The sequence below is a fragment of the Trifolium pratense genome, linkage group LG3 (genome assembly GCF_020283565.1).
Source record: "Trifolium pratense cultivar HEN17-A07 linkage group LG3, ARS_RC_1.1, whole genome shotgun sequence".
NCBI lineage: Eukaryota > Viridiplantae > Streptophyta > Magnoliopsida > Fabales > Fabaceae > Trifolium > Trifolium pratense.
Window position 1 is genome coordinate 50,234,645 of NC_060061.1, and position 15,319 is coordinate 50,249,963.

At 33.3% G+C, this 15,319-nt stretch overlaps 3 protein-coding genes across 7 annotated transcripts; all 3 read left to right on the plus strand.

Annotated features, from left to right (window-relative positions):
* The first annotated feature begins 1,529 nt into the window (after nt 1-1,529).
* Nucleotides 1,530-4,723, plus strand: LOC123917544 (putative tRNA (cytidine(34)-2'-O)-methyltransferase). Of its 5 annotated transcripts, none has more exons than XM_045969295.1 (8): nt 1,568-1,725; nt 1,756-1,820; nt 1,919-2,040; nt 2,911-2,979; nt 3,240-3,298; nt 4,122-4,182; nt 4,265-4,318; nt 4,414-4,723. In XM_045969295.1, the coding sequence occupies exons 1-8, from the start codon at nt 1,628-1,630 to the stop codon at nt 4,693-4,695; spliced, it is 810 nt and encodes a 269-aa protein (XP_045825251.1). In that variant the 5' UTR covers nt 1,568-1,627; the 3' UTR covers nt 4,696-4,723. The 5 variants fall into 5 exon arrangements, with proteins under 5 accessions (XP_045825249.1, XP_045825251.1, XP_045825252.1 ...); XM_045969296.1 differs by having other exon boundaries at nt 1,756-1,817; XM_045969293.1 differs by having other exon boundaries at nt 1,530-1,820.
* Nucleotides 4,724-7,384: 2,661 nt separating this feature from the next.
* LOC123917546 (signal peptidase complex subunit 3B-like) lies at nt 7,385-11,382 on the plus strand. The gene is made up of 6 exons (XM_045969299.1): nt 7,385-7,586; nt 7,669-7,716; nt 10,066-10,128; nt 10,337-10,390; nt 10,935-11,021; nt 11,106-11,382. The coding sequence occupies exons 1-6, from the start codon at nt 7,461-7,463 to the stop codon at nt 11,229-11,231; spliced, it is 504 nt and encodes a 167-aa protein (XP_045825255.1). The 5' UTR covers nt 7,385-7,460; the 3' UTR covers nt 11,232-11,382.
* Nucleotides 11,383-13,341: 1,959 nt separating this feature from the next.
* LOC123917547 (DNA damage-repair/toleration protein DRT100-like) lies at nt 13,342-14,897 on the plus strand. The gene has a single exon (XM_045969300.1). It carries the CDS (start codon nt 13,411-13,413, stop codon nt 14,509-14,511), a length of 1,101 nt encoding a protein of 366 aa, XP_045825256.1. The 5' UTR covers nt 13,342-13,410; the 3' UTR covers nt 14,512-14,897.
* Nucleotides 14,898-15,319: the final 422 nt, after the last annotated feature.

Genomic DNA, 15,319 nt, shown 5'->3' on the forward strand with positions numbered 1-15,319 from the left:
CCAATTGTTTTTTTATTTGTTTCTAATAAAATATTAGATAATATTCTGGAACTTTTGGTATATTTTATGAAATTTTTGGAGACCTGAAACTATTTTTCGTTAATTAAATGAGATAAAACGGTAATTAAAAACTATTGTTTGCTTCTGAAACCATTTAGCTGGTACTATGGTTTCAGAGAGTTGTACTTTGAAACCATTTTACTGGTAGAATGGTTTCATTGAGTTGATTCTTAGTTATTTGCTTATGAAACCATTTAGCCGGTAGAATGGTTTCAGAGAGTTATATTCTGAAACCATTTTGCTGGTATAATGGTTTCAGTGAGTTGATTGAGTGGTGCGTGTTAAATTACAACACACAAGTAACGTACTTAGTACGATACACATAATTTAAAATGCAATAGAACATATAAATAACGAGATTAAGGAAGTGAAAAATTATGTTTATATATTACTATGAAACCATTTAGCTGGAAGAATGGTTTCAGAGAGTTATACTGTGAAACCATTCTAGCAGTAAAATGGTTTCAGAAGCAAACAATTAAGAATCAACTCCCCTGAAACCATTCTATCAGTGAAATGATTTCAAAGTACAACGCTCTGAAACCATTGTACCAGTTAAATGGTTTCAGAATGGTTTCAGAAGCAAACAATTAAGAAATTACTCACTGAAACCATTCTACCAGTAAAATGGTTTCAGAGAGTTATACTGTGAAACCATTCTACCAGCTAAATGGTTTCACAGTATTATATAAAGATAATTAAAGGTAGTGAAAAATTGAGTTTTTTTTTTGTGTCCAAATCAAACGAACCAAGTCTCTATTTGTAGACAAAAAAAAAATTATGAATTTTGGTATAAAAATAAAAAAATAAAAAATTAATTTACAACGAAATAATTGAGTTTAAAGTATTAAATGAAAAAAAAAACACGCCAACCACCCAGCAGTTGACACGTGTCCGGTTTTATTAAAATAAAATTTTCTCTCTCCAGGCGTAGATCTAGTGTGGTGCACGCTCTGGCTTATCATGGATCTGGATGATCTAGACTGTCTGATTGATCCGACAGCCATGATGAGATCATCTCTTGGCCGTCTGATGGAAATCAACGGTCTGTAACGGTGGTCCTGCGGTAGGCGCGCGACACTGGATCAGCGCCAATATGTTTTTTTTTTTTTTTTTTATAAAAAGAAAGGGTATTTTTGTCCAACTCAAAAGGTGCACTTGGGTCTAAATTAGCAGCCCCAAATATAAATTATGAGTATAAATATACTATTATATTTATATTCAAAATAATATTAGATTTATATTCAAAATAATATAAATTATGAGTATAAATATACTATTATATTTATATTTATTATGAGTATAAATATACTCATATAAAAAAAGAATTTGAAGTTTCAAAATAATATTAGATACCAATAAAAATAGTTTATCTAAAAAAAATTTGCCATTTATTTTCTTATGAGTTTGTCATGTTCACTTGAAGGGAGCAACAACAGTACAAAACTTGAAACCGAGCTTCCAAGTGTAACACTTTGACTCTCTCTCTCTCTCTCTCTCTCTCTCTCTCTCTCTCTCTCTCTCCCGTTCCGCATAGGATAGAAAGAAAAAAAGCAGAAGTTAAGGAATGGACATACCATTCCCTTCTGCCCTGAAATCCCTAAACAGCTTAGCTTCAGCATCAAACCCTTTTCATTTTCGATCCAAACTTTCTCTTTTTCGTCACACAATCTCTTTACTTCACTTCAAACATCCCACCTCACCTTTTCCCTCCATTTCCATTTCTTCTCCTCGCTTCTCTCTCCTTTCCTCTCTCAGTAGTAATCCCTCTCTCTCTCTCTCTCTGGCTAATTTGCTTTTATTGTTTTAATTATTTTCTAATGTTGTTATTATTTTTGTTTAATTGTTGTTATTACAGATGGTTCTGCTACTGCTGCTGCTGAGATAAGCAAGGAAGGTAGTCTGCCTCAGGGTGTTGGACAGGGGGTTAATGAATCTTCACATTCGAAGATTCTTCAAGTTGTACTTGTTTCCCCTCAGGTATAACATTCTCTACTTCAAATTTATATGTACAAATATGTGTTGTGGCAACGGGCATTGGTGAGTGAGTTAAGTTCCATATTGCTTAGAAAAGTGGAGGTTGAACATTTTATAAATGTGAGGACCCATAAACCTAATGCCTTAAGGTTTTGGGTAAAAGTGCGGTGTCCAACTCACTTGTATGGTTGTTCTGAGCCCAATGTGGATAATCTCCCCGCTGCCCCTTCGTGACCCAACAATATGTTTTTCTATCTTTGGGATGGATAGGAAGGAAATATGCTTGTGTGGACTTGGACTAGAGTTTTCCCCACTTGTGGAATTGGGGACTTTACTGTAGGAAAGTCAGCCCTGTTTTTATACCATTTGCTTTTGACAATTTCCTAGGTCTATGGATGTAGTTTTTTGGAGGATTGGTTTTGCCATCAAAAAAGGTTTAACAGCACAACTTGTTGCACGTCTACCTTTCATTCATATTTAATTATCTCGAATATATATTGGACTATGGTATCCATGATTTATCATGTACAAAAACCTTCTTGCTGCCAGCATTGGTATTTTTGATAAATATTTTCAGAGTTAGTTAAGTAGCAGAAAATGTATTTGAGTTGTTGAAAATCAAGTTCTTACCCCTTTGGTTAGAATCTTGTTGTATAGTCTCAAATACTATTCAAGTGCGAGAGATTGTTTCCTTTATCTTTTAAAAAATAATATGGATACTTGTCAAACTTGTTAGTTCATTACTCAATATCACAAGAAAAACTGGTTTATGTCATTTTCCTGTCGATTTCCTCAATTCACTAACACTGACATGTATTCAAAAGAATAACCAATATCGCTAGAAGAGTTCTCTGATATTTATGTTCTTGGTAGATTCCAGGAAACACTGGCTGCATTGCTAGAACATGTGCAGCATCAGCTGTTGGACTACACTTAGTTGGGGTGAGTTTTGCTTTCTAACTCAATTATTTTCATGTTTGTTGCAAAGTACCAGTGTTGTCAATCGTGCATCACGGAAAATAGCAGTTTGTTCCAACTCTTCTGTACGCAACACTGCTATAGTGCCACTATAGCCGCTGCTATTTGACAACATTTTATACTATGTGGAACAATATCAATTTGTTCAAATTCTGCTATGTTACCGCTATTTAACAACACTGCAAAATACTAATTATAGCCTTTGTATTCCTCTATCTTTTCAGCCATTAGGATATAAGGTGGATGATACCAAACTAAAGCGAGCTGGATTGGACTACTGGCCGTATCCTTGGATATATACTTTTTTAAAGTTGAAACCTTTATCTCATTTGCATCTCTTATGATATTCTAGAAAAAGTGAAAAACTTCTCTACAATGCAGAGTAGTACTAGTACTTAGTAGGACTGTTCAACACAAACCTGAATCAAACCATTAAATCAATCCGAATTGCGTCAGAAAGAACTGAATTGTCACAAGTAGTTCACAAGCTGTACTCAACCAGTTCAGTTTCGTCACAGTTCATCTTCTCAGTGCAGTTTGATTCAGTTGAACGGTTCCGTTCAGTTTTTATTAACAGTCTTAATATTTGGTCTGCTTCGATTTTTCATTTAACAGTCCTAATATCTATTGATAATAGCAATTTGGTATAGTTCGGCTCACAAAGAATCAGTTTAGTTCGAAAAGGTATAGTTCAGGGTAGTTCCGGTTCGGTTCAGAAACACAGAATCGGTGCATTAAACCTTTATATTATACCAGTTCAGTTTGGGACGAACCATTACCAGTTCGATTCAGTTTTGCCGAACCGTTATGACAGTTCAGTTCAGTTTTCTTTCCTGAACCGAACCATGAATAGTCCTACTAGTACTGTAGTACCTAACTGTCTATCGCAGTTTATTTCAAATTCAGTTCTGCTTGACCCTTATTAGCTCATATCTTCGTCCACATCTTGTTTTTACTAGTTGAAGTGTGTTGCCTTTCAAATTTAGTGCATCTAGTATAGTTTCAACATATCTAATATTTTTTATCTAAAATAAAACAAAACTGAACATTGACAGTAATTGTGTTACTGTTTTATATTTGTTTCCATTATTAACACAAAACTGCAGATACGTAATTGTTAAAATTCACGATTCTTGGGAAGGTTTTCGTGATTACTTTTTGCAACAGGTGATTATCATCTTAAAAGTTAAATTGCTGGAATCTCTGCCATAGTTTTCTTGACTCTACATGTACAATTATTTTGATACAGGAGGGTGAAAAGCGGTTGCTAGCATTTACAAAGAGGGGAACAAAAATTCATTCTGTGAGTTGCTCATCATTAAGTTTAATAGCATAGTTCCCTTTAATATAAGGAAAATGTGAATGGACCATTGATTATGGTTCCTTTGTATGTTACAGGACTTTTCATACAGAAAAGGCGATTATCTTTTATTTGGCGCTGAAACTACTGGTCTTCCACCAGAAGCACTGTTAGATTGCAAAACTGAACCATATGGTGGTGGTACTATTAAGATCCCAATGGTTGAAACATATGTAAGGTGTTTAAATCTATCAGTAAGTGTTGGCATAGCTTTGTATGAAGCTTCTAGACAACTAAACTATGAATCACTTCAGATACCTTCAGAAACATGTATTGATACTGAGGAGGAATCATTCATTACTGAAGACATTTTTGGCTGATTATTATATAATTTATTTCATTTCAATACAGAGAACATTCCTTTGGGATTTTTCTTAATTGATTATGCTTGTCATGTTATAGTTTAAACCTGATCAAAGGGCATAGACATAGTCCTAGTTAAGTTAGCATTTAGAAGAGTTAATTTGGGTTTATCTTATGATATAAATACTTATATCTTGTGATACAAATACTTAAGTTGAGTTAAAATGTATTTTTTTTTTTTTGCCATAAAGTTGTGTTAAAATGTTAAAAATACATTAATTTGGAAATTTGTTGCAAAACTTGTAATGGCTTAGTGGTTGAGTTTGTGAATGAGTTCAATTCTTAGATTTTGCCATTTCTTTTATTGGGTTTAATTTAATTTAAAATGATTAGAATTTCAATTATGGCGACCAGACCTTCATAGTTTGTTGGGCATCGAACCAAGGATTACCCACACAAATATTAGATTCTACTAAGACCATTGATACAAATATGATATTTTATAAACATTGACAATATATAACTATTATTTTAAAGTCTAAATTTTTTTAAAAGGTTGCACATGCTTAAGGGAAACTTCTTTTAACTATAAAAAACTTATCAATACCAATAAATTTAAATATTATTTAAATTAAAGAAATGACTTTTGGTTCAAATGAAAAAGGTGAAAGATGCATATGTACATATTGATAAATTTGAGTATTAAAAAATTTCAAAAATAAAAAATCATATTTTTAAAAAATAATTAACCTAAGGAGTGTTCTAATGGAGTATGGAGTATGAAATGACTTGTATCCTGCATGTTGTAGTTTTCTAGCTTTTACTATTATTATTTTTTACATATTTTATTTTCTTTCTAAAGAGTCTAACAGAACTCACATTTCACCAATTTCTTTACAATGACATGAAAGATTTAAACTTTTAACAACCACGAAGACTTGGAAGATTTTAACTTTTAACTACCACGAAGTATATTATCCTTCCCTTATTTTTTTTTTATCCATAAATAAAGTGATAAATAAGGGTGAATGAACAGTTCAATTGGTCAAACTAATTAAACTAAAGGTTAAAAGAGTTGGAAGTTCAAAGTTCGTTTTGGCAAAATATAAAAACAAAAACTAACATAACAATTAAAATTTGTCAAAAAAATATAGTATATAACAATTAAAATACTAACAATTTGCGCATTAATTTTTTTATTTTTTATAAATACTATCTAAAAATTCACACAAAAATAGAATATCTCGATTCTCAACTAATGACAAAAAATGTCAAACTTAATAATCATGATAATATCAATCAAGTTAGGCTTTCTTAAAAAAAAATCAATTTGACCCAAAAAACAATTAAGACATTGATGTTAAATGGTTAATGAGGTCTCTTAAGACGAATCGTTGGAAAAAACTCTATTTTGATATTTAGTAGTAACAATTTTTGTTCGAACCTTATTTACAAGTAATCAACATTTATTTTTTTTATTATTTTATTTACTAAAAAATCAACATTCTTGAATATTCATTCTTAATTTCTTATGGTAAGTTTTACAAGTAAAAGTAAGTAATAATGCAATAAATCCAATGAGACCCCACCGAATGCATGGTGTATCCAATCAGAGACGAGGATCGTTTCATCGCTTCGTCATTACAACACTTCTTAGTGTGTGTTTGGTTTAGCGGTAGCTAGAATTGAGTTTGGTAGAATTGAGTTTGACAGAATTGATTTTGGTTAAAAGTGAGTTGAACAGAATTGGTTTATGTTTGGATATATAGATGTAAAAGTGATTCTCAATATTCGATATTGTTTTGATAATTTGAGTCAAAATTACTTTTAAATGTGTAAATTATCAAAAGGGTCTTAACATAAATCAATCGTTAGTTGGTTCAGTGTGATTGACGTTGAACTTGGTAGGGAGGACTGCGGTTCGATCCCCCCGTAACTGCGATCGGAAGGGGACTGGAAACACTTAATGCTAGAACTGACCCCTAAACCAGATTAGACCGGTGGTGAAAAAAAAATTCTTAACATATACATAAGTTAAAAATTCAATAGCACAAAAAAAAGTTTCATTATGTTTATTGTATAAAAAAAACATTAATTGTATAACGTAATGAAATGGAAAATAACAAACAAAATTAAGTGATCACCGATTACTGGTACTTAATTGGATATAATTTATAAGTGTCATATAAGTAAAATTTAATGTTACAACATAGTGTGATACAAGTGATAGATACTCGGGTGTCATAATTATTTAGTTCCGGGTTCGATCCCTGGCCGGTACATCATATGGAGAAGCATTTGTCGGAAGAGGTTAACCCCTTAATTTTTTTTTGTTACAAGAGAAGTAATTTTTATGTATACTATAAAAAATAAATTTATTTTAAATTAATTTTGCTTAAAAATACTGATACCCAAAATTACCACAAAATTAATTGTCCAAGTTCGCACCGTTAAGTATTAGAAACAAGTATATATAAGTGTATAAAATAATTGTCAAGGGTAATTGAAGAGTGTACCGTACATTAACATGAATAGAATTGATTTACATTAACGCAGAAGCTGGAGTTTCCTGCTTCTTGTAGAATCAAGTTTGAACCATAAAAGTGATTTTAATAAAAAAATCCAAACACCTTTACAAGCCTCATAAATCACGTCAGAGGTAAAAAACGCACGTCCATGGCATGTTGAAGCTGAACCAAACAGAGGCTTAAACCCTTTCTCTCTTTCTCTGAAAATTTGATTTCTCAGAGAAAGTTCAATTGAATTGAATTGAATAATCAAAATGCATTCATTCGGTTACAGAGCGAATGCTTTGTTTACCTTTGCCGTTACAATTCTTGGTTTCATGTGTGCTATTGCTTCTTTCACTGATTCATTCAATTCTCCATCTCCTTCGGTTCAAGTTCAGGTACCTCTCTCTCTCTCTCTCTAAAACCCTTTCTCTTTCACTTTCAATAACCATTCATTCTTAAATTGATATTTTCATGTAGGTTTTAAAGGTCAATTGGTTTCAGAAACAACCTAACGGCAATGACGAGGTAATAATTCATTCGTTCTTGATTAAAAATTGACTCTAGCTAGATGTTTACCATTGATTTTAACATATTTCATTCCTCCATAGTAGAATTGATTTTGTTTTCAGAATTGATTATAAGTTAGAAATTGTAACTTCTGATTTTAGAATTGAATTTTAAGCTCAAAATTGATGTTCAACTCAATTTTATATTAATGTATCTAAACATAAATCATTTTATCTTCAGCTCAATTTTAGCGAAGAATCAGCTTTCTTTATTAAACAGTGATTTTGTTTTTTTTAAGATAAAGTAACTGTGATTTTGAGACCTAAGTGAGGGGTTGTCACTGTAGTCCTCTGAGTTTATTGATTTTGAGACCCTGATTTTGTTAGTACTTTTATTATATTTGAGGATGAATCTAACTAATAGAAGACATTTGAAAACCAAATTAACTAATGAACTTCAGATCTTTGGTTGTTTATTTTGATACATGTAGGACTATTGTAACAATTTATGTATGTTTTTATGTCATTTTGATGTATTCAGAACTATTGTGATATCGCTTCACACATTTTAGGACAAGATGTTTAGGGTTGTTTTTTTATGTTCTCTATGTCTAAGGTTATTTGTATGTGAGTAACAAGTTTCATATTTAAGAGAGTAATACATAGAAATTCAATTTATATTTTGATGTGCTGGAACAACATTGACTATCGAGAAGGGAATTTAGTGAAGGAGAAAACGAGAGGAAACATTAGTGATGAGAGAATCCTAAGGAAGAGATAATTTGATGGACAAGAATCAGTTTAGTTGATTATAAACTACTTGCTAGATCAGTTTTCGGAATAATCAAAAGGGGAAGGCATGTACGTGCGTGTATGAGGAAATGAAATCTGAACAGAATGAATCGAGGAAAAATCATTGGTTTCCTTTTCTACTATTAGAATAGAAACACACAACAAGCCACATATGGTCGGATCTTTTGCTCACATTTACTGTGATTTGAGTTCAAATCCAAAAAAATTCTGTTCATAGGTTATGGGTAAGTTCCACCTTAAACCCTCACGTAGTTTACTTTGTTCTGAACAGGAAATGGCCCATTGTGCGGCGCTAAATACTAGCTACCCGCATTTTGCAGTAGTGGTTGTAGCAGCTGCAAATTGCGGCCAAATAGTTCTTTAGCAGCCTACTTATCCTCTATTTCACTTAACCTTCCATTTAGACTTGTATTATATGTACTATATGAGATTCCAAAGTCTGTTTGATCATAATTTATCTAGATAGGGCTACGTTAACATATACAATTTGTGTACCGAATCTCAGAATCAAACTCCTTTAAATTTATGGGTGTGACTTCTACAATATACCCCAAATGACTTTCTTTTCAGTGTTAAATTGCAATTATGGGGCCAACCTGAGTTATACTTGTTCCCTTGACCAAATTTTTGGTATATAGGATCCCTTTGGTCTTACAAAAAGGTGGGAAGTGGGTCAAACTCTGTATATTCTGATTTAATAGTTGTGTATCTAAGTCACTAATAAAGCTTTCAAAGTCAAGATTTGGTACTTAAGGTCCAGACTTAGCTATACTGCTCCGGTTGACCTCAGGTTATGCAGACATACAGTTAGGGATAACAAAACAAACTGTCAGAGAAGGTTTCATTTCAATGACTTATCTGGTTTAACATTTATGTTGTCTTCAACTTAGGCACTTTCTATAGACTTTAACACTTGAACATAAATATCTTAGTCAAAAAAACACTTGAACATACATCAAGAGTTTGACTTGATGCTCACCTACGGTTTGGCTTTGGAATTTGTGATGTAACTCTAAAAATTGAAATTCAGGACTGGTATGGCCGTAAGTTGGGTGATTGGGGCTCAGATATACAGATTGTGTATCTAGTAGCTTTATAGTATCCTAGACTTAATCTAAACTAAAAATTGTGCTGTCGAACCTCCAATTGTGCTGATAGTATCCTAGACTTAAGTTGGGTGATTGGAGCTCTGTTATACTTCTAATTTTAACTTCCAATTGTGCTGTCAATTCTCCAAACCGTTACTTCTAAATCTTGACAGCACCTCAATAGTCAACAAAATTTCTGCATAAGTGCATAACCATGCAGAAAATGGCTTTGTAATCTGAGCCGAAGTAATGGTATCATAGCAGAGGTCTATTCGGCCAGGAAGTAACTTACATTGATGATTAAAACGCCATAACCTGAGCAAAAGAGTGAATGCATTAGAGAACACTGCATGACAAGAGAGCTCTTCTCCAGTAGCAAGCGTCCACACATTGATTCACTCCTTAACCATTTTACTAAAATTCATAATGCTTCCCTATCTGAAATGAGAGCCATTCTATTCTTGCAGGTTAGCATGACACTGAATATATCAGCAGATTTACAAACCCTTTTCACGTGGAACACAAAACAGGTTCGTGACTTCACTTTGCCTCTTCACTTTTTTTACTGCTTTCTGAAAATTATATCAATAAGTTGAATATCCCAGTACTGGATGGGAAGAATGAAAACTAATTTTGCATATCTTGTTGTATTGTCATTTTAATATGAGCTTTGATTTCTCATATCCAGTGTTTTGAGGCTGTCAACGAACTTGTTTTGCTTCTTTTCTTTGCTTGCAGGTTTTTGTATTTTTAGCCGCTGAATATGTAACTCCAAAGCATGTCTTGAACCAGGTACTATTTGTTTAGTTAGCTAGTTTGCATCTTCAGTTGAAATACACATGTAGGGCTCGTCTACCTTCCATGTGTCTTATTTTTGTTTTCAGTTTAACTAATTAAGAGAATAATCTAATGTTTTCCTCACAATTTTCTTTTACAATTTTTTGAAAATAGATATTGTTTTAATTGTTCCTGATAATGCATTCTTCCTAGTTTGTCTTTCATCTTTTGTCTACTTGTTAGCAATTTAAAATCAACACAAATTTTAGAAAAATGAAAACTTTGTTTTTAGAAAGTAAACAGTCCTAAATTTAAAACCCGACAGCTCTTTTTATAAAGAGAGAATAGATAGAAGGAAGCCATGGTAGGGTAATAGCTGGTTGGTGGATCTCAAACTTCTATTGTTTTGGTGGCAGCCTAAACGTTTATTTATGCTATTCCTGATTTCATGCCACTCAAATAACTGTGTCTTTGCATGTTATGCTACATGCATCTCTGTCATGTTCTGTATATGTTGTGTAATATATGTTGCTTAGGATCTTGAGATGTCATTTTACAGATATCCCTCTGGGATGCTATCATTCAGGAGAAAGAGCACTCAAAATTTACAATTACCACATCAAATAAATACCGCTTCATTGATCAGGTATTCAACTTTTCAAGGATTGTGCATAATCTGATTTGCCTTAAACCTCATTAGGCCTTTATTGTGTAATTTTTGTGTGTCCAGGGAAGCAATTTGCGTGGTAAAGAATTTAACTTCACCTTGCACTGGCATGTTATGCCAAAGACTGGCAAGATGTTAGCAGATAAACTAGTCATGCCAGGTTACCGGTTGCCTGCGGAATACAGATGATGCCTCTTTGTCATGTTAATGTTTTTTTATGTAACTTTAGTCTTTTCTATTACGGATATAGTAATAGTTTCCTTGAAAGAACTAGAATCAGGAAAAATGGATTATTGTCTTGGATAGTGGAAATTAATAGCATTTGAATATTTGAAATTTTCTTATGGTGCGGTAAAAAATGTCTCAACTTTATTGTTACCCTGGTAAAAACATATAATGCTATCACAAATTCTGTAGGATGTGTTTGTATTGGTGGTATAGATTAAAATGAGATAATATCTATTTGAAATTTACTATGTTATCACTATTACTGGCGGGTGATGTTGTCGGTATATCTATTCATCCACCCATAATTTTGTATTTTTGGTCCACCCTAAGAATAAATAACGGGAGGAATTTTTTCCAACCAACACTTGGAATGTACATTTTTTTTGGGTGACCATCAAGAGCATAAGAGCATCATTATCCCAAAACTCAATATGAGTTCTTTAAGTGGGTCATATTTCATTCTTTATATTATTTTACACTTTTCAATTATTTAAGCAACTCAATCACATTTCTCAAATATCCATACAACTCATCAAAAACTCTTAAATGGATCTCATTGGGTCCCACATGTTTTACTCATTTATACCATTGCATATACCATGTGTCAGATTAAGACCGTTGGCAAACAAAACAATGAAGCGCACTGTAGCAACGTTGGATTTATTTGGATTATCCATACACTCCTGACAAAAGCCGTTCCTTTTCATTCAAAAAGCACCGATAATGGTGCTCTAATAACTTGGAAGTTTTATAGTACCATAAGTCAAAAAAAAACTTGAAGTTTTATAGTACCAGTGTATAATAAAGTTGCTCTCTAATTAACACAGACCCCTTTCTTGGGTCTCTTCTCTGTGCTCCACCTTTTCCCCCTCTCTGATCTCTCGTACTGTAGCAGTATCCATCACTTTCAGTTTCAGCACATTAATATGCTGCATGTTGTACAACTTTATACGATGTAGAAATGATGCCAAGTAACATGATGAATGAAGAATCAGAACAAACAAATAAGTTAATGGCTTTGCTGCTGCTGCATCTTGTACAACTTTCCCATGTTAAATGTGACCCTATATAAAGGTTGATTGACTTAATGCTGACGTTTATGGTGGGGAAGGGTAAATTTTTTCACATGGTGGGAAAAGCTAAGTTTATTGGTTATAGTTTGGTTCTTCTAGTTTTATATTCTTTAGAATTTTCACCCCACAAAATTGAATATGATTGTAAATGCTCAATTATTTTCACTATCGCATATGTGACGGAAAATGATATTGATTCTAAAAATTGTCCGAGAGAAACAACAAAACTGCCCTAAAACATGGGTAAATTCGTGTATTTGAGTTAATTATTCACAAGTTTTGCTATTCACAACGAATCCAAATTCTCAAGCGATATTTCCTCCGTATCGGATTAAAATTTGCTACGGTTATTATTTACGCAGGTTAGACACTGTTTTAAATATGTTTTAAATATGACTGTACAAATTAATTCTATTATAAAATCACTATTTCCGACTGTGATTTCTGCCTAACTTGTTCAATTAAGTATACTTCAGGTTCAAGCAAGGGGTGATAGTAGGAATCTGACTCCACGTCGCTAACAAACCTATGATCCGAGAACTGGCCACTAATTCATTTAATTGATCCAACGATAAAACTTACGTGCCTTCTCAACCGCACAATTTAAATCGAACAACTCTCATATAAAACTGTATCATAAATTACAACATGAAATCGGTTTCCCTCCATATCTTATTATGAAAACTTCTAACAAAAATCACAATTATTATGAAAAATAATTGTACCAATAAATTTGTCCAAATTCTTTTGTTTCTTTTAAGTATATTTATTCTTAAAATTATTGATATTTCAAAAGATTAAGAATGGAGCCGTAGGAGTAGATCAGTATCAGTTGAATATTTATTTATTCAAATAAAAAAGGTTACCCTACCACCATGTCAAGCACCGGCAACATCACGTGGTTAATGTCAGTAAAACACAGAGCTACACATAGTCACAGAGTGCAATAACACCACCACACAAAGGGCAATTTCGTCACTCAACCCATCTATATAACCATGCAAACCACAACATAACTACTACTTACCCTCAACAAAAACCCTCCCTAACCCACACAACACAATACAATGGCTTCTTCATTCATAATCTCTCTAACCGTTTTCCTAACCACCGTCATAATCGCCGTTAACGGTTGTTCACCGTCAGACAGAACCGCTCTATTATCCTTCAAAGCAGCACTTAAAGAGCCTTACCACGGCATCTTCAACACATGGTCCGGTGAGGATTGCTGCGTTAACTGGTACGGCGTTAGCTGCGACTCCGGTAGAGTAACCGACATCAACCTCCGCGGCGAGTCGGAGGATCCTATCTTCGTTAAATCCGGCCGTTCCGGTTACATGACTGGAAATATCTCACCGGAGATCTGTAAGATCGATCGTCTCACTTCACTCATCGTCGCCGACTGGAAAGCTATCTCCGGCGAGATTCCTCAATGTGTTACTTCACTTTCTAATCTCAGAATCCTTGACTTAATCGGAAACCAAATCACCGGTAAAATTCCTTCCAATATCGGAAACTTACAACGTCTCACTGTTCTCAATCTCGCCGATAATTCAATCTCCGGCGAGATTCCGGCGTCGATCGTTGAACTCGGTTCACTTAAGCATCTTGATTTAAGTAACAACGTTCTCACCGGTTCGATTCCCGCTAATTTTGGGAAACTTGGAATGTTAAGCCGCGCTTTGCTGAACCGGAACAAACTCACCGGTTCAATTCCGGTTTCTATTTCAAACATTTACCGGCTTGCTGATCTGGATTTATCAATGAACCGGTTAACCGGTTCGGTTCCTTCCGAACTTGGAAAAATGCCGGTTCTTTCAACTTTAAATTTGGATAGTAACTTACTTTCGGGTCAAATACCTTCTAGTTTGTTAAGCAATTCGGGTTTGGGTATATTGAATTTGAGTCGAAACGGGTTTTCGGGTACCATACCCGATGTTTTTTGTCCAAAATCGTATTTTATGGTTTTGGATTTATCGTTTAACAATTTGAACGGTCGGGTACCCAGTTCGTTATCGTCGGCCAAATATGTCGGGCATTTGGATCTTAGCCATAACCATTTATGTGGATCAATACCATTAGGTGTGGGTTCACCTTTTGATCATCTTGAAGCGTCGTCGTTTAGTAACAATGATTGTTTGTGTGGTAACCCTTTGAAGACATGTTAATAATGTGGGTGACCCGTGACCCATGACCCGAAATAAGTGAATTACCCAATTCGTTTATGATTTGCACTAATATACTATAATTCAAGTTTTGAAGTAATGAAAATATAAAGTGATGTTATATTTTTAATGTAATGATTTTGGTTTTATTAAGTGATGTAATAATATGATAGAGTATTTTAGGAGCATAGACATATATGGATGAACATGCATGGCATTATATTAAGGCTTTGAAGAAAAGAATTTATGTTTAATTTGTGCAGAGGTTAAGTTGGATCTGATATATCTGAATGTTTCCATTAAGCATGTGAGCTTCATAATGTAAAATATTGGATTCGATAATGACCCAATTGTTACTCTACCTAATCAATTCAAAGTGTTTAATTTAAGTACATTAGCACTTCATGTTTGGATGTTTTTAATGGAGAATTTATCCAATTAGATTTGTGACATGTTAAGAGAAACTTTTCCTTGTTCAATCTAAAATAGGGTTCGTATGCTATCTATCCGGTATTCATGACTATTTGATTTGATGAATTGTTTTTAATTATAGCTCAAGAGAAATTAAGAGTTTATTATTAAAGTTATAATATCAGACATATGAATATTTTCACTTACATATTGCACAATTCAAACATAAATAATTCTTTTGTTTGTAAATGAAATGATAAACACCGTGTGAAGATGTTCGGCCAACAATATATATCAGTATATATTGCAATTGAGTTAGATCTTGTGGATCAAACATAAATTATTTTACATTCAATTTGCTTCTATTTAGAATTAATTTTATAATACCAAATCATTGAAA